The sequence below is a fragment of the Aedes aegypti genome, chromosome 2, assembly GCF_002204515.2.
Source record: "Aedes aegypti strain LVP_AGWG chromosome 2, AaegL5.0 Primary Assembly, whole genome shotgun sequence".
Taxonomy (NCBI): Eukaryota; Metazoa; Arthropoda; class Insecta; order Diptera; family Culicidae; genus Aedes; species Aedes aegypti.
The window spans coordinates 221,348,661-221,370,669 of NC_035108.1; the positions used below are offsets into that span (position 1 = coordinate 221,348,661).

General features: G+C 35.6%; 1 protein-coding gene across 1 annotated transcript; it reads left to right on the forward strand.

Moving 5' to 3' along the window:
- Window positions 1–2,178: 2,178 nt before the first annotated feature.
- LOC5567694 (23 kDa integral membrane protein) lies at window positions 2,179–21,603 on the forward strand. Its single transcript, XM_001651805.2, has 4 exons — window positions 2,179–2,442; window positions 20,484–20,987; window positions 21,057–21,211; window positions 21,266–21,603. The coding sequence occupies exons 1-3, from the start codon at window positions 2,344–2,346 to the stop codon at window positions 21,201–21,203; spliced, it is 750 nt and encodes a 249-aa protein (XP_001651855.1). The 5' UTR covers window positions 2,179–2,343; the 3' UTR covers window positions 21,204–21,211; window positions 21,266–21,603.
- The last annotated feature ends 406 nt before the right edge of the window (window positions 21,604–22,009 follow it).

Sequence of the window (22,009 nt, forward strand, 5' to 3'; positions counted from 1 at the left end):
TGGATACATGACCAAAAATAAAATTCAAAAAATATATAGTGGCTTATTTTCCCGGAAAACTCTAGATGAATTTTCACGATTTCCCTATATACCTCGAGCTTTAAAAATCATATCTCCTGAACTATGCATCGTACAACAAACGTTTTTTAGTGAAATCGAAAGGAAATTTCCTGTTAGCTTTAAAACTAAATAACAATGCTAATAATGGGCACACAAAACACCCAACAGACCAATGGCGAGTGCTCCGATTGACGAAAAGTTCTGCTGACCGGAAAGGGAAGGATGGTTCACTGCATTACACTTACAATGTGTGTAAATTAATGCCGCCGTTAGCGCACGGTTATGAGGCCCACAATAGAACACATTTTCCTATGGGAAGCGTGCGGGTGGTCATCGGTTTTTCAGTTATATCGCCTTAACGGTAGAAGATACCACTTTGGTGTCTATGGACAAAAGTTAGAGTATGGATTGATGAAACAAAAAATATTTTTTCTAAAATTTTTCATGATACAGACGATAGTTTTTCCGCTATGTTGTCAAAAATAGAGAGAGCTTTACCTACCCAATGGGGGTAGTTTGGTCCAATAAGCCAAATTAGGGTAAATGCATTATTCTCAAGCTTGAGTTGAATGAACTCAATTTTGCGTTGAATCAAACCAAATTTAGGTAAATTTTTCTTATGGCTTTAAAGGCAAACTACCTAATGGAGGCCTTGGAAATTTCGCCAAATTTGGGTTATTGGGCTCAACTACGATTTTGCGTTGAAACAACAAATATTTGAGTAGATCGTTGCCGTGTACGTAACTTAAATTCTTTTGTTCATTTGACTTTTACTGTGTGCCGTGTGTAGGTGCTGTCTCGCTCTCTCTCATGGTAAACTTGAAAAAAAAAAATTTCTGGCATGCATAGGCTTATGAGTTTTAGTTGATTTGTGAGAATGTTGTTTATCAGTTGTACGTGAGTTATAAATGAGTTGTAAGCAAGTTGTTAATATGCAGTAAATGTGTTGTGAATGGGTTTTAAATGAATTTTAAATACATTTTAAATGGCTTGTGAATGAGTTGTATAGAAGTTGTAAATGAGTTATCAATTAGTTATGAATGAGTTGTTTATGAGTTTAAATTGGTTGCAAATGAGTTATAAATAATATAAATATAACCGTGGGCATTGAGTTGCAGAGTAACACTTTTGCATAATTCAATTTAGTAACACTTTTTTTCAGTTTCGAAGTTAATGGGAAGCAATGAATCGTTAATCTTATAGTACTGGGTGGCGACATCAAAGTTGTAAAATTCTCTAGTTTTGCCATCGTACGATTGATTTAGGAATAATCACAATGAGTTATATTTCTGATTTTTGCATCAATATTTTTGTATTTGTTGGTGGTTCCAGATTAAGGTTGGAATTTGATGGGGTGTTTCAAAATTAAAATTATGGGAAATATGTAAGAAACCTCATCAAAAGCTTTAAAAATCAATGGAACATTGATTTATTTGATATAATACTTTAACTAAAAACCTTCTAACTTGTTGTTTCAAAAACCTTACATATTGGCTTTTAAACCAAAATTTCTGAGATTTGTTAATAAAATTTAAGCGCTTATCAAAGTATCCAAGCATTTTTTGGTTTATAAAAAAATACTTTGCCAGATTTATGTGTCGCAAAGCCAGACCTTTATGATTTATGTGCTTTTGTCTAATGTTGCATGTACAAAAGCCTTCGATGGCTTCTAAACTCTGAGTTAGTCCAATATAAATATCCACCACAAAGCTTTCGTCAACAGCTAGGCAAAGCACCACACGCCATAGGAGTCCAAAAGTGGACATAAATGTAGATCAAAAGTAAATACATAACGATTCAACCTCCAGCCAGCTCCCAAGCCAAACGCGATATCGGACTATGGAGGTTTCCGTAATGGAAGCACAAACCGCGATGGTTGCGTGGTTTTCAGCTTTTCCGAGGAAATCGTGCGCATGGTATCCTCCACGCAAACACATGGAAAAGTGGCACATCAAGTGACCGGTCAGCGTGCTTGACCTGCCGTTGAGGGTTTGTTCTAAGGGGGATGGGGGATATTTTCTATTCAGGACATACCAGGTGCTGGCTTGGCAGCATAAATGTACTGGAAAGCCCTCTGATATGTATATAATGAAAAGGTGGTATATTCAAATGACCGCACGCCAGCCAACATTGATTCAGTCCGCTCCGGGCACTCGAAAGGATTTGTCGAAAAGTGGTCTCTAAGGAGTGAAGTGATTTTTTGTGAAAGAAAGGATAAGTGAAAGTGATTCCCAGTAGAGCAGATAACCGTTGAAGACAAACGTTGTGAAAACCTGCTGCAAAATGAAATCAAAATTTTTGGATAACATCAGAGCAAGAATGGGCTCCTGTGGGACTACAACGATCAAATATTTATTGTTTGTCTTCAATCTCATATTTGCGGTAAGAGAACAGTTCGTGGATTATAACAGTAACGAGAGCTTATACTTTGCATGCCATTATAGAAATAAGAAATTTGTTATTTCGAAAGCCTTGAAAAACAAACTTAAAATATATTTCTGCAATCACCCTTTGCATTTTACAAGTGAACGTTTACAAGTGGCATGCAAACAGCTTTCTGGGTCGGAAATCATTTATTTTTATTTTGATCGAATTACATGTTTTTATTTTAAATCAACATTAAAAAAAATCAATTCGCAATAATTTAAAGGTTTTTGTAGAAATAAACTATTTCTGCACACTCCTTAAAAGTGGATATGGTCATTCTATACATAGCCAAAGCACGTATAATCGACCATCACCGATTTCAACAACATTTTGATTGAATATTTATTTATTTTATGTGTGTCATTAGTGCGGTACAAAATTAAAAATGATTAAGGTTCCAATTGCATCTTTCTTACCATACTTAGCATGAAAATAGTGCTCTGTGAAATTTTCAACTTTCTAGGTGGTGATTTAAAAGTGGCCCAAAGACGATGTGGGTTATATGTAAATTACTACGAATAAATTTTGAAACATGCTATAAACACGTTAGTACTGGAATGTAAGTATCGTATACTGGGATAACTTTGATAGTTTTTTCTAAGAAAACTTGAATATTTATGCATGCTGTTTCAAAGAATTATATTTTATATTTTTTAAAACAAGTACTGGCATCCTTGCTTTTCATTGCAGTTTATAGATTGCCAAAAGATTTATTTTGTATAAATGTACATTTTTTCATATAATGGGTTAGTGCACGCACTCATTAATTTGACTATGGACCTTTGCACGGGTGCACTATTTGACGTTTTAGCGGTGACGTGTTATTTGTGTGGCCATGGCAACTAATGAATACGGCACCGCTCAAACGTCAAATTAGTGAACTCGTGCACTGATCCATTGAGCGGTGCCGAATTCACCGGTTACTATGGTCACATAAATAACACGGCACCGCTCAAGTAGTGAACTCGTGAATTGGTCCATCGAAAGTCGATTTTCTGTTTTGGGGTTACTTTGATAATGGAGTATAAATCGAACAAAATTGAATGCATTACGTAGCATGTATAGGGCATTGCATACCTAAGATAAGATAAGTGACCAACTATTCAGAACAAACTAGAACAGATTGTTTGTAAGCTTTTGGAAAATGCTAAAATCGTATTAAGTTTTAATATTCGTATATAAAGCCTAAATGTTTGATTCAAATGAAAACAGCTCTTACATGTAGTGTCACAGTAATATTCTCTAGCTGCATTCGATTTGCTTAACCGATTATCAGAAATTATGATATTTCGTTTAGTATGTGGTGGGTAACGCACTATCAAAGTTACTCGCATTATCAAAGATACCCCGCTTTACGGTACAAATTTACCATCCCATATTGAAATTTCGTTGTCTTTGTCCACCTTTAAATCGCCACTGAAAAAGCTGAAAATTTCACTGATTCATTTATGGAATGGACAATAAGAAAGATATGGGAGATTGGATATTCAAATATTTTTAAATTTTGAACCATTCTAATGTGTACATTAGTTCTAAATTTGGCAAAACCCATGATTTTGGTTGCATTCTTCAATTTATATCTTCGAAACTATTAGATATAAAAAAGAAGAGTTTTTGAACTTTTGTTTGAAATTGTATGAGGAGCTGCGCTAAGTATATTGAGCTTCAATTTCCATCGTGACTAACGGGACCAAAAATGCTCATTCGACGAAAAAAACGATTTAAAATATTAAAACTTCAAGTAAATTAATGTGGCGCATCACTGTATCGAAAAAAAAAATAACAATTTTATGCAACTTCAAACAATTTTATTCAATATTGCCGAAGGCCATTTTTCCATGTCAAATGGTTTTGATACTTTAAATTGAAGAATATAAGCACTAGTCCAAATGCATAAACATGTTGCCTTTTACACACATCAAGTGAATGAACGTTTGACCTAAATTGAGTTGAATTGAGCGATGTTCGAATACTCGTTTGTACTTTTGTAGACACTTGGTATGGAATGACCCATATTTATAGTATTGGTAATTTCATACTGTACTTTAAAAAACAACGAAAATATTATTGTTTTACACTGAATAATACGTATTCCATGTACACTCCCGTGCAAAAGTTTGGTTTCACCCAAACCAAAAAAAGTTTTGTATAATAATTTTTTAATTAAATTTAAGACATTTTTCAAAAAACACACCTAACGATCATGGCTAATTTCCTCTGCATTGGATCGACCAGATTTTTAAATCAATGTGTCATTCGAATAGTAATCTTTAATTCTATGAAAAGCACTCACAAATTTTTGGCAGACAAATCTGAAAACTATTCAAAATCAAAGAAACAGTTATTCAAGTCATCGTGCAAAACTTTGGGTTCACATGAACTTACCTAAAACGCAAAAATTCTGTGAAATTTCAAACCACTCATACACGCTCCATTATTAACCTTTGAAAAGGCTATGAACTATTGAAATCGGTTGAAAAATGGCAGAGCTTGCGTGCGGCTCAAGTGAACTCAAACTTTTGCACGGTGACTTGAATGGCTGTTTTATTGATTTTGAACAGTTTTCAGATTTTTCTGACAAAATTTCGTAAGTGCTCTTCAAAGAATATAAGATAAAGATTCTAATGACACATTGATTTAAAATTTTAGTGGATCCAATGCTGAGGAAATCAGCCATGTTTTTAGGTGTGTTTTATTTTTTTGAAAAATGTCCTATAGGGTGTCCTAGAAAGTATGGGCACGACTTTACCATACTGCCATTTGGAGACTAGTGCAAATAAAAATCCGATTTTCACATATTTTATCCTTGCACTTATCAAGAGCAGGTTATGAATTTTGGGCGATTTTTTCGCAATCTGTTTGTTGATGGTGTTACGTTTCTGGAAGCTGCTCTTAGTTTTGCACAAATCGAACGACTTTGTTGTACGAAAGTTGTGCTACGTCATAGAGTACGTACAATTAAAAACTTAATAAAATATATTTATCATTGCCGATACGATAAATGATCAGTCTATCACTTATTTTATTGTAAATTATAAAGTTAAGAATAAATTTGAAAAGAAATTAAAAATCCGGTTTCAGCAGTGATCGATTTTTAATAGGGTCAAAACCAAGTCTTTATATATCTGTTAAAACATGCAAAAATCTATTTTCTTTTTTGTTGCCTATCCAAAAGTATGGATATTTGAAATACCTTAAAGCCTATGATTTCGTGAAGTTATCTCATGAAGAAAGAAAAACAAGCGACTTTTTAGAATTTTTCCATTTTATCAAATGTTTCCAAGCAAAGGCGAATAAGATTTTAAACAAACATTCTTGTTGAACATCTTAGATACAGTGAACTTGAACTCATCACAGCGAAGGATATAGATAAAAACATTCATAACTAGTTAAGTTCCAACAAAACACAAAAGTAGAGTCTGTGCTGGCTGGATTAGAATGGATTTTCTAAAATCAAATATTTCTATGTAAAAGGATATTTTAACACACAAAACTTTCACAAACAGCATTTAAAATGCCCTAAGGAAAAATACAAAAATATAAAAATATGTATTTGTTTGGAAAAGTATTGTTATTCTCGTTATCAAAGTCATGCCCATACTTTCTAAGACACCCTATAACTTTAAGTAAAAATTTAGTAAAAAAAAAATCAAAAAAATGTTCGGGAGTGAAAATTGAGTCTTAGACGACTGAAAACATTTGTGATTCGAACATGAATAGTGTCAATGTAACGGAAAATTGCGTCACTTGAACCTTCATATTTGCGTCATAAAGCTCGGTTGATTTAAATTAATTGTTAAATTTACACGATTCCTTCTAAGTGTATGTGCTTTGACGCAATTCAAACCAGAAATAATGAAAAAGTTGAAATGACTTGAATTTACAATAAGCATTTGTACATCTTTTAAAAAGGTAACATACACTCCCGTGCAAAAGTTTGGGTTCACCCCCCCAAAAACATACAAAAGTGTTCTGTCCATATCTCTGTGATTACACGTCCAAAAGAAGCTCTTCAAGCCGCATTCGAATGGCAAAGAGTTATTCTTACTTCGTATGTATTTTTCCAAAAACATTTTTTGAATTTTGTATACTAAATTTCTACTTAAAGTTGTTACATTTTTCAAAAAACACACTGAAAAATCATATCTTATTTCCTCAGCATTGGGTCGACCAAAATTTTAAATCAAAGCGTCATTTGAATCGTAATCTTATATTCTTTGAAGAGACCCCACGAAATTTTGGCGGAAAAACCTGGAAAGTATTCAAAATCAATTAAACAGTCAGTCAAGTTATCGTGCAAAAGTTTGGGTTCACCCCTCAGTATGGTGCAAATCGTGCAAAAGTTTGGGTTCACCTGAGCCGCACGCACATAATTTTTGTCAATATCTCTGCCATTTTTCAACCGATTTTAATAGTTTAAAGCTTTTTTGAGCGCAAATAATGGCACGTACATGATTGGTTTGAGATTTAACAGATTTAAGTAAGTTCAGGTGAACCCAAACTTTTGCACGATACACCATACTGAGGGGTGAACCCAAACTTTTGCACGATAACTTGACTGACTGTTTCATTGATTATGAATAGTTTTCAGATTTTTCCGCAAAAATTTCATGAGTGCTCTTTAAAGAATATAAGATTTCGATTCTAATGACACCTTGTTTTAAAGTTTTGGTCGATCCAATGCTGAGAAAATTAGTAATGTTTTTTCAGTGTGTTTTTTGAGAAATGTCACAACTTAAAGTACAAATTTAGTATACAAAGTTCAAAGAATGTTTTTGGAAAAATACATACGAAGTAAGAATAACTCTTTGCCTTTCGAATGCGGCTTAAAGAGTTTGAATTGGACGTGTAACCACAGAGATATGGACTGAACACTTTTGCATGTTTTTTAGGGGGTGAACCCAAACTTATGCACGGGAGTGTATGTTGTGTAGAGAATATTCAGGTGTTTCTTTAAGAATCTCCTGTATTAAATTTCATTCCGCACTTCCTAAAGCTTAAATCTTTGAAACGATCACATTTAAAAATATGCACAGCAACATTTTTTCGAACAAATCTCCAAAATATTTCAGATATTTTAGTTTGTGGACACAGTGTTGTTAAAAACGAAGAAATTCTCAAACACCGGACAGCATCAAATACCGGACATCTTTGAAAAATAGAGAAATCATGATCCAAACAAGATGCTATATTGGAAGAAAAAATCTGTTAGATATAGCAATGCTTGTCTGGAATAACATATCTTCAAAATATAAATACATTTCTTAGAAATTATAAGTGTTCCTAACACGACAGATATACGTCGTATCGTCTTATATATGAACTTAATTAAAATGGACTTAATTTAAAAAGGTATGGAGACACTCAAGCTTGATCGAAATCAATCATAATTTGAAATTGCATTTAACATCATATTTAAAGAAACTATGGAAAAATATTATTCTAGTCTTGTATCGCCAGTTTCAGCCAACTTGTTTTGTTACGAGATATCATCATAATGTTTATATCATTGTCTAAAAATACTTATTCTTTTCATTATTTTTGACCATCATGGTAAATGACAGGGTTGGTGGTCTAATGGCTACCGCTTCTGCATCAAAAGCAGAAGGTCATAGGTTTGATCCCAGACATGTTCCTTTCCTCGTACTTTGTATTTGTATCTTTCACTTGCTTCTTCTCAGCTCCTAATCCATCACACTTAAAACTATCCATTTATAGCAATCGCTAGAACCAGAGATGGAAAAGAAAGCGTTTCCTTACGCTTCCATTCTTCCATCATTAGGGCACGTCTTTCCTTACGCCTGATACATAGGCAGTGTCAAAAGAAAGCATCTCTGCCATAAAATTACCTTACCCCTATACCTTCCCGCATAAACTGGTGTAGATGCAGGGGTATATTTGGTCTACTGTGAACTTGTTTTAAATGCAACATCAATTCCTCTGACGTTGCAGGCGCCACTGTAGGCTAAAAATAGAAGATCATTAGCACTTTTACATTGAGGGTGCCAATTCAAAGAACGACTTGATCTAAGTTATTAAAAGACCGATGTAAATGAATTTTCCACCACATGGTTTTAACCCGTATAGGCCTGAGTGAAAAAAACTAAAACTGAAAGTGATTACATACCGGATTTCAATACTTTTATGTTATACCCGTACACATACAGTCGCCTCTCCACATATCGATATCGAAGGGACCATCGAGATAGGGAGAGATCGTGACAAAGAACATTAACTAAATGAACACTAGATTGAAAATCACTCCGTTACCAGGAAAATAATAAACAAACAAACTTCATTTCGAGTTTCCAAATTGTTCTGAATCCCTTAAATCTAGTCTAGTAACCTTTGATCATGTTCATATCGACATTAAGAGAGATAAATGGGAACAAAAAATCAACAAGAATGCATCGAGATGTGGAGATATCGAAATAAGGAGGATATCGAGATATGGGGAGCGAAAACGTTTGCAGAATGAAGGGACCGAAGCAATCACCGACATCGAGAGATATCGAGATGTGGAAAGTCGACTGTATCTAGTTTCTAAAAGTGGCCAAAGAATTTCGGAAATGCTCAGGTTTTCGGAGTGTTTCAGGTGGGTTACTGGGTTAGGTCGGGTGTAAAGGGAGCTGTACTTTTGTGCCCCTTGAGGTTGGCAAATTTCAAGTCACCGATAGATTCTGGAATCGGCTATAATGCGGACACATATTTTTTTTTAACCCTTCAGTCGTCGCGCGGTTTGCCACCGTTCGAACCACCACGCTGAAGCTGTGTACGATAAGCGAGGTTTTTTCATTTAAGGGTCCTCAAGATGTCTCAAATTTGGCCAATTTGTATCTATACACCTGTGCCAAGCTTATGAAAACACAATTTTGTGAACTTATATGTTTGGTATCTACATTTCGAGCATTGAAACGGTTTAATATCTAACAAATCTATAGCCGGTTCTCCAGGGCATTATGTCCGACTGGCCACATCCGGTAAAATCTAAATTAAATATTAGATCTCAAAGATTTATGCAAATTCAAATGATTGCCATTGCAAATAAATTAAGATAACATAGCAAGTTTCAAAAAATAGCTTTTTTTACTCGAAACGTGTATTTTTCAGCACCATGGGGCGAGTATGTTACATGCCTTATAGCAAGGTTTATCACATGCGAAGCTCTCTACTAGTCAATTCGAATAACTGAAATTGTGTTGTTTGAAAGGTGTATAAGTCACTTTTGTATCTACGAGTAAAGAGAAAAATCTCGCATAATTTATGATCTCGCCCTAAAAGTCATAGGTGTGTAGCTTGTAGTTACTGAGCAAACGAATGGATTTACACCTTATTCCACAATGCTACGATAAAGAGAAGATCCTCCTCTGTCTCCCAGCGGTGATAGTTTTAATTTTGGTCCGTTTATCTGCTTAATAATAACGAGCTACACATTCGGTTACCAATGGTTTTTAGGGTGAAGATACATAGAAGCCAAACCTCGAATTTTCAAAAGCAGAAGTCTACACGGAAAAATTTCACCTAATTTTTTAGTTGACTTTACCCAAAATTAAGTATATCTATTATTCTCTCAACCCAAAATCTCTCAGTATTCTCTCTCTCTATTCTCTTCCCCACCAATGTTGTCAAAAATAGAGAGAGCTACACCTACCTAATGGGGGTAATTTGGCCCAATAAGCCAAATTAGGGTAAATGCATTATTCTCAAGCTTGGGTTGAATGAATTCAATTTAGCGTTGAATCAAAGCAAATTTAAGTAAATTTTTCTTATGGCTTCAAAGGCAAAGTACTTAATGGAGGCCTTGGAAATTTAGCCAAATTTGGGTTATTAGGCTCAACTACGGTTTTGCGTTGAAACAACTCAGATTTGAGCAGATCCGCGTTGTCGTGTAGAGAAACAGACAACTGGTAACTCACTGGTCACTCGCTGGCGCCAATTAATACAATGTTCAACGCAAAAGGTTGTCAGGTTCTCTAGATTTTTGCGCTTGAAAATTCGAGGTTTGACTTCGATGCAGCTTCACCTTAGGACGAGATCATAAGTTTTGCGAGAAATATTTCCTAATAACTTCTCACATCATTATGACCAATTTAAGTACGATTTTCAAGGTTTTTCGTGGAAAATAATTTAAATGATGCTTGAGACAGTTTTGCGATTATGCGTATATCATATGTCATTTATGCTTATTACGGCTCTTTTGACCAAGAACAACTTTAATTTCCATGCCAAGATATTCAAATGGTTTGATCTTGCAGTTTGTCCCGTACCTCCATACGTTTCACGCAATGTGCGTCGGTACAACAACACATATCCATAAACACTTCACACAAAATTAAAAAAAATATATTCTGGACCCTCCGACCGATTATTTTGATTTTGGTCGCAAATGAAAGAGAAAAATCTAACTGTTTTTAGTTTGAAATTTCAGACTTACCTATTTTTTTGTGATAAAGTTGCTCCACAAAGACACCGTGAAGTTTGATAGCATTTTAATAATAAATAAAAACTTTTTTAAAAAATTATGTTACATGTGAATAACCCCTTCTGAAACAATAAAAATGCCAAATAACATATTCCGATTACATATTTCATCGATTAAGGCGATAGAATTAGTTTTGGTCAAACTTATTTTTCGACCATTGTGCCATGTACCAGTTATTCGCCAACCCGGATTGTATACCGTTTTACGAAATGGAGTTTTTGACAAAAACATATCCAAATATTACCAAATAATACAGCTCACGAAATTGTATTCATATTAAAGACCAAAACCAGGAAATGTTGACCACTGTATTGTGTTACTACAAATGCAAACGTTAGTAAACTTCTCTTCCAGCCTATAATTTTGTATTTGTCTTATTAAGCTTAATCAATAAATGTCCTAGTTTTACTGCGCTGAAACATTTTCGAACGTGTTCTATCTATATTGAATACAACATGTCAATGACATATATTTAAGTACACAATCCTGCATTACATCCGCTTGTTGACCAACAGAGTTCATACGCACTTCACATCCATTAAGATCGCACGGCTTCGGTGACACCATTCACGAACCATGAAATGTTAGAATCGTTTATTACCCTCCACCCTCTTAATGATGTCACTCACTTTCTCCGGAGCTGCCTACATGTACCCAGTGCCTATGCTGCTGGTGTGTATTGATAATTTTCACGACAACTAGTTCAATGGCTTTTGGCGCATTTGTATGATTACCTTTCTTCGTTCACCCACACGTTTCGAGAAATAATTACATGTCAAGATAAGCATCGTGCTCCTATTTCTAAAGGTGGCAATGTCCTTCACAGAAAGGAAATAATGGTTTTATGATTACATTCTTACTGGTGTTGGGCAAAGGGCTGAGAAAAGTTGATGGGAAATTCCGGCGATATGTAAACTAGGACGACAACAGTAACCACGGTAGGCAGAAGACAAATGTTACGGCTACAGCATGCTGGTTCTAACAGCATAGCATGTTCCATGATAATACTTAAAATATATCTGTATTTGCGTAAGGTACAGATTGCATATATTTCCTTGGCTCAGATTTATACATCAAATTTTTCATCTTGAAAAATAGAATACTTCGGGGCCTTCCTTACCCAAGTGGTTATAGTCCGCAGCTACACGGTATATGTATGAGAAAATGTCAACTTTGGCAAAGAAAGCACTCAGTTAATAACGGGAGAAATGCTCGTAAGAACACTGCAGAGCTGAGAAGCAGGCACTGTCCCAGTGAGGACGTAATGCCAATTAGGCTACAAGCACTACTACGATTCACAAAGCTTTTTTGATCGGCTGGAAAATTCTTTGCAAGAGATGGTGGGTTAATACGCATTTATTAATCAAAAACTCAATTTTAATCGCGGATTTTGTCGAAAACTTTATTTAAATTGGTCTTATTAATAAACTCATGATTGCAAAAAAATATTTACACTAAAACCTTAATTTAAGATGTCTCTTTCAACGTAAATTTAATAACCGTTACTTTTTTTTAAAGTTCGTAAATTTAGATTGAGAACCATTTATTGGGAATGTTGTATGAGAATGATAAGTTTAGTAGGTATAATGTGATTTGTTATCAACTTTTGCTTTCTTGATTGGTTGAGACGTGTTTAAACTGTGTAATATTAATACATATGTTTGGTGATACTTGGCCTAAGCTCCTGAATATAGTCTCCAGATCTACAAGAGGGATTTATAAACCTATTAAACTACTTGTTTTAATTAATTATGATTCGTGGTTAACCAGCCGTGTGGAAGTTTAACAACTACCGAAAAACTAAACATTACGTATACTTTTCAATTGGATTAAATGGACAAATTGTTGTGAAGTTTGCGCAAAAGTTACACGTCATCTCGGTAGAATCGAACTGACTTCCTGTTCACTAGATAGGGCGCGTTACTCCTACACCACGAGAGGACTCATGGACGTTAACCTGAATTCGATTTCAGCTCAGCGTGGTCCTCTTTCGCAAGGCGTACCTCTTTCGGAAGAATTAGATGCCCATCCAAACACAACGCTTTCTATTTGCCCGAGATCACATTACTCGCCAACGACGTGCTGGCTAAGATTTCTATAGTGCGGGCTTCCAATGGGTCGTGACGTTCTCAAACGACCGGTTACGGAACATGAGTTCGTTGCTCGATAAATACTTGTTTCACGGTTGACCCCCAAAACCCTTCCTTGTTTGCGCCACTGTGTCGAACAAAACCGAATGAATTACTTAGAGTAGACCTGCCCAACCTTTTTGTCTCAACCTTGGCATAAATGATTGTTGCGTCTACAGCAATAGCCCGATATGAGAAATTTTTAGCTCAAATGAAAGCTCTGTTGTAAATCTAACTAATTCATAATGTTAACTTCCGTTTGAGATAAAATGTCTTATACACTCTTAAAAATAATGAATTTTACGTGTGACGTAAACCTTATAACACTTAATTATTCATCGACTCAAACGGAAAGTAGACTTAATTTCATGTTTTATACGATGTATCATAAAATCTAATTGCTTGATAACCTATTTTTAAAGCAATATCAGCAATAAATTGAACGACTTCAGATTTAGATGTTTCAAGCTAGAAAGGTTTAGCGAATGACTCAATTTCAAGCTTTTTGAAGCGTAAATTTACATGATTGCCGATGACAGTGCCATGCAAAAAAAAAAAATAGTCAAGTCTGTTTCCAAACACGCTCAAAGTAAGTCATCGCGGGTGAAGTTGAAAAAAAAATTCAGGCAGATCGCTGTAAAATATTCGTTTATCGCTATTTTAAAAGGCAATTCGCAAGGAGCACCGAACCAGTGTTATGTTTTATTTGATCGATCTTATGTTGGACAATGCATTGCGTAATTATTTGCCGAATTAGTGCCGTTGCAATTCAGTTTTAACCAATGCGCGTCCTTGGCCAAGATGCTGCATTGAAATCATGGGATATGGTGCATTGGTATCCAGATGAATATAATTAATGTTTGAAAACTAAGTGAATGAAAGTGTAACTGCTGTTCTCGTCGTGATTTTGTGCAAAAATTGCAAGCTTATTGCACCACCCAAGTAACAATTCCGCAGCAACTTGGCTTTCGTGTGGATTTATTAATGTTTTATGACAGTTACGTTATTGCTATAATACTTAGAGGCGACATTTAACCTTCGGGCTGTCGCGCTGTTGTACTTTGTACAACAGTTGTGATTTATATGCTAGCATTTTGCAACAAAGATATCTATTGACACCAAACCAAAATGTATTCCTCAAGAATCATCTTAAAACCAATACTCGACAGTTTTTATTCACAGTATGGCACTTTATAATGCGGTTTGAGTAAACCACAGTTTGAAATCGGTATATCTCAAAATCCAGATAATTTAGAAACTTGGGGTCTTTAGCAAAGTTGTTCTGGAGGTGAAGCGCTATCTGATGGTACCTCCTTTAATTCGGAATTTGCCGCTAGGTGGCACTAGTGGGCATGGAAGTTTTACTTTTGTTTTTTTTAGAAGGATGGCGTCTTTGGTAAAGTTGTTTAGTAAGTTAAGAACTATCATTGTTCGAGCTAGTTGATTCAAAATTTTGCCACTAGGCGGCGCTAGCGAGCATGAAACTTTTGTTTGCAGATATCTCTGGAGTCTGACTACTTAGAAAGATAGTGTCTTCGGCAAATTTGTTCAGTGGTTCAAGGGCTATCATTATTTGATCCAAGAAATGGGATATTTTGCCACCAGGCGGTGCTAGTGAGCATCAAATTTTTGTTTGACGGATACTGCAGGATCTTGACTTTTTAGACAGGCACCTTCGGCAAAGTTGTTTAAAAGCTCAGGGACTATCATTATTTTACAAAATCTCGAACTTCAAGGATTAAACAAAGAAAGAATTTGATCTACAGTACAACTCTACCGAAGACGCCATCTTTCTAAGTTATCAGGCTCCAGAGATATTTGCGAAACAAATGTTCAATGCTCACTAGCGCCGCCTGGTGGCAAAATTTTGAATCAACTAGCTCGAACAATGATAGTCCTTGAGTTACCGAACAACTTTGCCGAAGACGCCATCTTTCTAAGTGATCAGGATCATGAGATCTGCAAAACAAAAGTTTCATGCTCACTAGCGCCGCCTAGTTGCAAAATCTCGAATTCCTTGGCTAAAATAATGATAGCCCTTGAGTTACTGAATAATTTTGCCGAAGACGACATCTTTTTAAGTGGTCAGACCCCTGGGATATACACAAAACCAAGGGTGTTGTACAAAGTACAACGCGCGACTACTCGCGTTACAAAATTTCGCGCGACGACCGAAATGTTAACGTTGCCAAAAGATGGTATTTGCTAATTCGGCTCTTGGCTGTTCTCAAAACTTTTTAGAGCCTAAACATAAAGTCAAAATTTTGTGGCTACAAAACCTGCTTTATTGCAGCATACAATACCTTATTTCAACTGCTTGCCGTGGATGAACGACCCTTATTTGTTACGGCTATGATAAAAGACTCATATAATACAGCTTTTTGTAATGAAAGCTGCATTTAAGCTGCATAACTTTCACTTGGTTTCTGATGACTTACTTAATTTATACCTCCCAAATCAGTATTGGGGCTCATAAGATGCGAAAACACTATTTGCATTGCAAATTGAATACTTACCACACCAATATAACGTCCCTAACGTTGCGTTATTACAAGGAACACTTATTCCTAATGAGAAAATGCAAAACTGATAGGCGTTTTCATTTTTTTGCGTATATTCTTCGAAACAGCACTCCCGAACTATCAAACTTTGTTAAATGCTGCTTAGTTACCATAAAAATTGAAAAAAAAGCTGAATCATCCTCAATCAGCATTTATTCAGACAATTTTACATCCACAAATGCCGAATCATTTGCCCTTATTTATGTATTTATGATAACAAAACAGCATTTGTCGATGGCACTCTATAAATTATGGTTCCGCCATATTAATTTCACTCCGGTTGCCACAATTTCACTTTTTCAAATCATATTATCTCCATGAATTCGCTCATCAGATGCTATGGTGTGATGATTAAACTGACTGAATATAATTTAAAGCACAATTACTGCCCAATCAAACCAAGAAATGTTCAATTCTTCACCTGCGGTTTATTTTAGCAAATGCTAAATAACTAGAAATATGCCACTTTCAAAGGGGGCACAGGCAAATTTACTTCTTTCTCATCACATTTCACAGTAAATCTCACTCGGCACTAAACATTTGGGCACTGTATCCAAATAAATCACTTCAAATAAAAAGCACTACGAAATAAACTATCACAGCCGTGTTTTCAATCTTATTTTGTTTTGTTCACGTTGAAATAAATCCGGCAATATCGACGTTTGGGGGGTCTGTAGCCTTGAGGTTACGCTTTCGCTTCATAAGCGGAAGGTCATGGGTTCGATACCCAGCCCCTCCACAAAAAAAACCGTTCAGCCACCAGAAGACGCCTCACGGAGGACCGTGCTTTGGGAAGCACATCCATCCTCCGTCAGTATCAGATGGTGACTGAGACAAACTGACCCTCTTCGCAGGCAGCTAGCCTCACTAACAGCAGAGCTCTCTCCTACCTGCTTGAGAGTAAAAGAGTAGGAGAGAGTGAAAGTAAGATGTAAATATAGATATGTTGAAAATAGATCTGTATCGATAAAGAAGAAGCTACAGATCAACTATTCCGGCACAGTAGTGGCCACGAGCACAGAGTGCTTTAAAAAAAAAAAAAAGATTGACGTTATGATAAAACCATTTTCAAGATGAAGCGACATTCATCCAGAACAGGTGGCATCAAAATAGCTACCCAAATGCTATTTTGCTTTATTCGTGTGACACAAATATACACTTCATAGCCTCTTTCAGAGTGGGCCAACTAGTTACGTTCTAATCTACAAGAGGTTTTGGGGGATGCGACGAAGGCACCATTGCCTTGACCGTGGTTATATGGGCGTTTATCTATAGCACCCTGGAAGTAATTCGTAAAACTAAAATTGTTACTTGGGCAGTGATACCGTATCATTCTCCAGATCAAATAATATGTGGTGTTTGGCCGATACTTTGGTGAAAAGGATATCAATACTGTCATTGTTTCAACATTGTTTCAAGTGCAAGAACCGACATAAATAAAGGGTGACAAATTTCTCCGATTAAATGGAAAGCATTTCTTTTCTTCAGAATGTCTTAAACAATTTGCCAAAAAACGCGAAGACCGTCATGTCGATCACCATTTTCATTCAGTTATTCCATTTTACGGTACTTAGAAGTTATGAATACAGTGATACCTCTATGAGTCGATATTCCATGACTCGATATCGACTCATGGAACCATATTAGAAACAAAATTTCATGGTTGCTATGATGGTCCCTTGAAACAGGTTTCCAAAGGATTGCTGTTCTATGACTCGATATTTCCATGAGTCGATGGTCCCTTCAATATCGAGTCATGGAGGTTTCACTGTACGTCCATTTATGCATGTAGAATCATATGCTTAAACTCCAAGGAATTGTTGGAAGCCCTTGCACACATTTTGGCCTGATTACACAGCTTAACAAAAATGGCATATTTTCGTGTCTCAAGAATCAAATTATGTATCTCTAGTAGATTTTGGGTCGCTGCTTGCAGTCTTCATACCAAATTCTTCATTTCACTTATATGGCAAAATATAAAACTTTTCTAAAACACCAAAAAATAACTTTCTAACATCGAAAATATTATGAACTAAGTATTGTTTTACACATGAAGTTTGAATGGTGTGGCAAATTAATAAAAAAGAAATGCGTACAAGCTGGCAAACTTGCATGCAAGTTGGTTGAAATAGTAAAATTTTGCATTTTCAACTGCGAATATCTAAAAAAAAACTAGACGTGCTGCGATATTTTTGAAAACGGCAATAGATTCAGCAACCCTTAAGGCTAAGTAGCCCGTCATTCGTTTTGGCAACAATGATGACTTTTCAGCTTGCATTTCCAAGTGATAAAACTCAGCCTTGACAGTTTATATTGACTTGAAAAAAGTATCACTGTACGCGCTAACATGCATAAAGTATGCTGATACTTTATCAGGCATGTCAGTGCAAAACTAACTCTTTTTCTTTGATTCGAAATCGTGAGATTAATTAACAATAATCATCAACGACGCGTACAAATTTCAATGACGGCCTACTTCGCCTTAAATAAATAGCGGTATTTTGATGCTTGAGACAAAAACGTGTTCCGCAGTGTTATGAATCATATAAATCAATAATATGCTTCGCTAACTTTAAAAGCACAATATCTCTAAATAGTAAGAATGTATTTCTTATGAGTAGGTTCCATAAGACAAAACCTCGTTGTACGAACTAAACTACTAAACTAAACTAACTTACGAGTCCCCAATAGCCGATTAGCTAAGAACAAATAATTGTAAAAAGAAAACGAATAATTAGGCAAGCGGTATTACTTTTACGTATTCTGAAAGCTTTTTGTCATTGTTTTGTACGAAAAATATGAAAACTGCGTAAAGTCATTTTTATGTTTGAAATATTGCTTAGGCCACTTAAGGAACCCATGTACCTATAGTAACATTAGGGAGATTTACTTAATGGCGTAATTCATTGCGTATTTCGTGCTAAGCTACTTATTTAAAATCTTTTACAGAAATGTGTTAGCAGCGCACGGAAAATTTCAACTTGTTGGAGTTTGACAGTCTAACAATCCAAGAACGCGTTTGCCATTACCATTAAGGCTAAGTAGCCCATCGTTTTGGCAGCCATGTTGACTTGTAATTTTTAAACAATAAAACTCAGTCCTTTTAATTGATAATTGATATTCATTAAGGAAAGTATCACAATATGTACTTATATGCAAAGAGTATGCTGATACTTTTTCAGCTATGTCAGTGAAAAACCGTAGCTAGTTGAAAAACCGTAGCTAGTTGAAGAGCCCGAGCAAGCAAGAGTTTTTTTATTGTGTTGTCGGATTGTAACGTTACGTGAAGCTGAAAGTGGATTATGGCTGCTCAGTCAAGTATCAATTGGTGTGCTCGTTTCATGTTTTTATTTGAAATCTGTAAAATTTGTATGACCACATTTAATCGTTCAACGTTGAAATGGCAATATGATTTTTCAACAAACTATGAATGGTTCGTCACTAAGAGTGTCGGCATGAACTCTTATTTACAAACTATTTATGTTTTACTTTTTTTTTCCCAAAAAAACCCTTTCCTTTTATCTTTGTTTTTGTAATTGAAGAAATTTGACCCACCCAAACCAGACCAGACCCAAACCTTACCATCAACTCTATTTTGAGCCGATGATGATGGACAGTAGGGTTCAAAGACATGACGTCTAAATCATGGGTAACTGTGGTTTTCATAGAGTGTATTTGTGTTGGCAACCCTATAAGATTTTAGGGTATAGAGTGATAAACTTTCAATTATTTCGCAGTGAAAATCAATTCTCTCATAAAAATGATGTATGAACGATATGTTCGTAACACTCAGATCAAATAGATAGTTGAACTGGATACAAAATATAATAAGATTTTTATCGAAATTTATATGGCAAACTGGAAAAATATATTGCTTTTTTCGAGATTTTTTGACTAATTACGTTAAAAGCATAATGTAGAAGCGGTCAAAACACCCTAGTGTCTTGGGCAAAGTGATACACTATTGTGTTAGCAAAAGGCTAGTGGTATTTTCGAATCATTTTCAATGATTTTTCTGGTTTTCAGGAACGCATTTCGGGGAAAAAGTCCAAAAAACCCCAAAATCGATTTGATACACCTCTAAAACTTTACCAAATTGACTCATTTTTTGACAGATAACTTGTTTTGATAAATAAGTTCAGAATTTGATGTGGCAAGGGTACCTTAGAAAAAGTGAACAGGTCTAATGCACACTGAAGCAGTTTATGGCCAAACCCAGCCGAACTTCTAGTTGATTCTTTGTGCATCTTCACTGACCTCGGTCAATCACAGAAGGCAACCATTGATATGTGTAGTCAGTCTAAGCTAAGCTAAGCTATGTCAGTGAAAAACCAGCTGATATTCATTGCTTTGAAATCTAGTAGTGTATTAGCAAATTAGCAACAATGAGGCATATGAGACGCTTGGAGATATAATTGTAATTGATTTGTCCGTACGTTTTTTGTATGAGTCCTCTGAAAATTTGGCAAGGCTTGTTACACTTTATTTGACCTTAACCGGGGCTCAAAATAACTGTGAATTTTTTCATCAGAAAAGCAGTTCCAGTTGGGGCGTAACGTCAGGAAGTAAAAGAAGATGTTTTTCGAATTGTGTATGTTTGGTGTGGCCCAGGTTTCATATAGTTTAGCTTTTACACATAAAGCTAAGATACAAAATACAAATGTAAAGAAACATTTAATATAAACCACAACCCTTGTGGTTGATATTCACTTAAAAAGGACATTTTATTCGTTCACAAAAAAAAGAAAACCAGTTGCAATGATTTCGTGGGCTTAGTCATTCCATTGGTCATTAACCCCTTCGTAAATCTCTTTCCCATTACAGGTATCGGGGTTAGTGCTTTTAATTGCCGGAATAATAGTGCTGCTCGACGTGAATGACTACCAACATTTCGTCGAGGACAAGCTGATGGCGCCTCCCGTTGTATTGATCGTGGTTGGAACCTTTGTCTTCCTTGTGGCCTCTCTCGGGTGTTATGGCGCCATAAAAGAATCACCCAAACTACTGAATGCTTTCGCCGTTTTCCTGTTGATTGTATTGCTCATAGAAGTAGCCGTCGCCATTGCAGCAGTGGCTTTTAAATCCGACCTGCAGAATGCTCTGCAATCGCAGCTGGAGAAGTCTATTTCCAGACGTAACAAAGCTGACATGACCGCGTGGAATAGTGTCCATAAGAAGATGATGTGCTGTGGAATTGAAGGACCCAAGAATTGGTATGACAATAATAATAAGACCATGCCAGCCAGTTGCTGCAAACCTGATTTAATTGACCCCGATACCAACGACTGCAAGAATGCACCACCACTCTTCATGGACCGTTACTATCAGGTGAGTGAGGTTATTTAGTAGGTGCTCGAGCAAGGTCATCACTAAATTTTGTTTCATTTTTATTCGCAGGATGGGTGCTTGATGAAATTGAAGGAGCATTTCGATAAGAATGCAGTAGTACTCATAGCGGTGGGTTTCGTTATTGCTGCTTTCCAGCTGTTGGGCGTCATATTTGCATGTTGGTTATCAGCTGCAATCAAACGAGACAAAAATTGAGAATGAAGGTAATTTTCTAAATTGCTCAATTTTACTCGTATCTACAAAATATTTATTTTCAGGACAAAATATTAAAGGAAGAAGTTTTCAACGATCAGTTAGCTGAAACCCTCATTTGGAATTCTAAACTACCGCAAGACAGCAAAACTTTTAGTTCTAATCCACGATAGTTTCTAAAATTAAACTAAAATATGAAATCCCTAGAGAAAATTTCAGGTTTTAATTTATCTTCCGCTACATTAGCGCTTATATTTTCATGAAAACGATTGAATTTAAGAAGCTATTGTTAAAGATAATAAGAAATTTAAGAACTCTTTGCTTTAAAAAATAAGAATTAATGTTACCATTCAACAATACGGCAAGTAAATAAATATATTGCAGTGGCCTTTAACATTGATTCCTTAAGTGAAAAATAAATGTTTCTTTTTATTGTATTCTTGATCAACGAAATGCACAAATTTAATAGCAAATGTATCTAAATGATTAGTTTAACAATGTTTACACTTCCAACAAGGTGGTTTAATTACTTGTTTTATGAATAATAATAGTACTATCGTTCCTAAATAAAATCGAACTGTAAAAACAACAACTACATTTATAACTTTTTCATGGTTTTCTTTTGATTAAGCCCTATTTGAATCTTTCTTATCTTATTATTTTTTTTGGCATTACGTACCAACTGAACTAGACCCTACAGCACTTCTTAAGTTATTAGCTGGGAGCTAACCCGCCCAATGCAATGGGCCATTTTTGCATATGGCAGTATCTATTGGGGCCTTCCTTAGCCGAGTAGTTAGAGTCCGCGG

What these genes read in the sequence shown, in the direction of transcription:
- LOC5567694 (XM_001651805.2), top strand. Translation starts at nt 2,344, where the DNA reads ATGAAATCAAAATTTTTGGATAACATCAGAGCAAGAATGGGCTCCTGT. An exon ending in TCTTCAATCTCATATTTGCG is followed by an intron (nt 2,443 to 20,483) that starts GTAAGAGAACAG and finishes TTCCCATTACAG; the next exon opens with GTATCGGGGTTAGTGCTTTT. An exon ending in TCATGGACCGTTACTATCAG is followed by an intron (nt 20,988 to 21,056) that starts GTGAGTGAGGTT and finishes TTTTATTCGCAG; the next exon opens with GATGGGTGCTTGATGAAATT.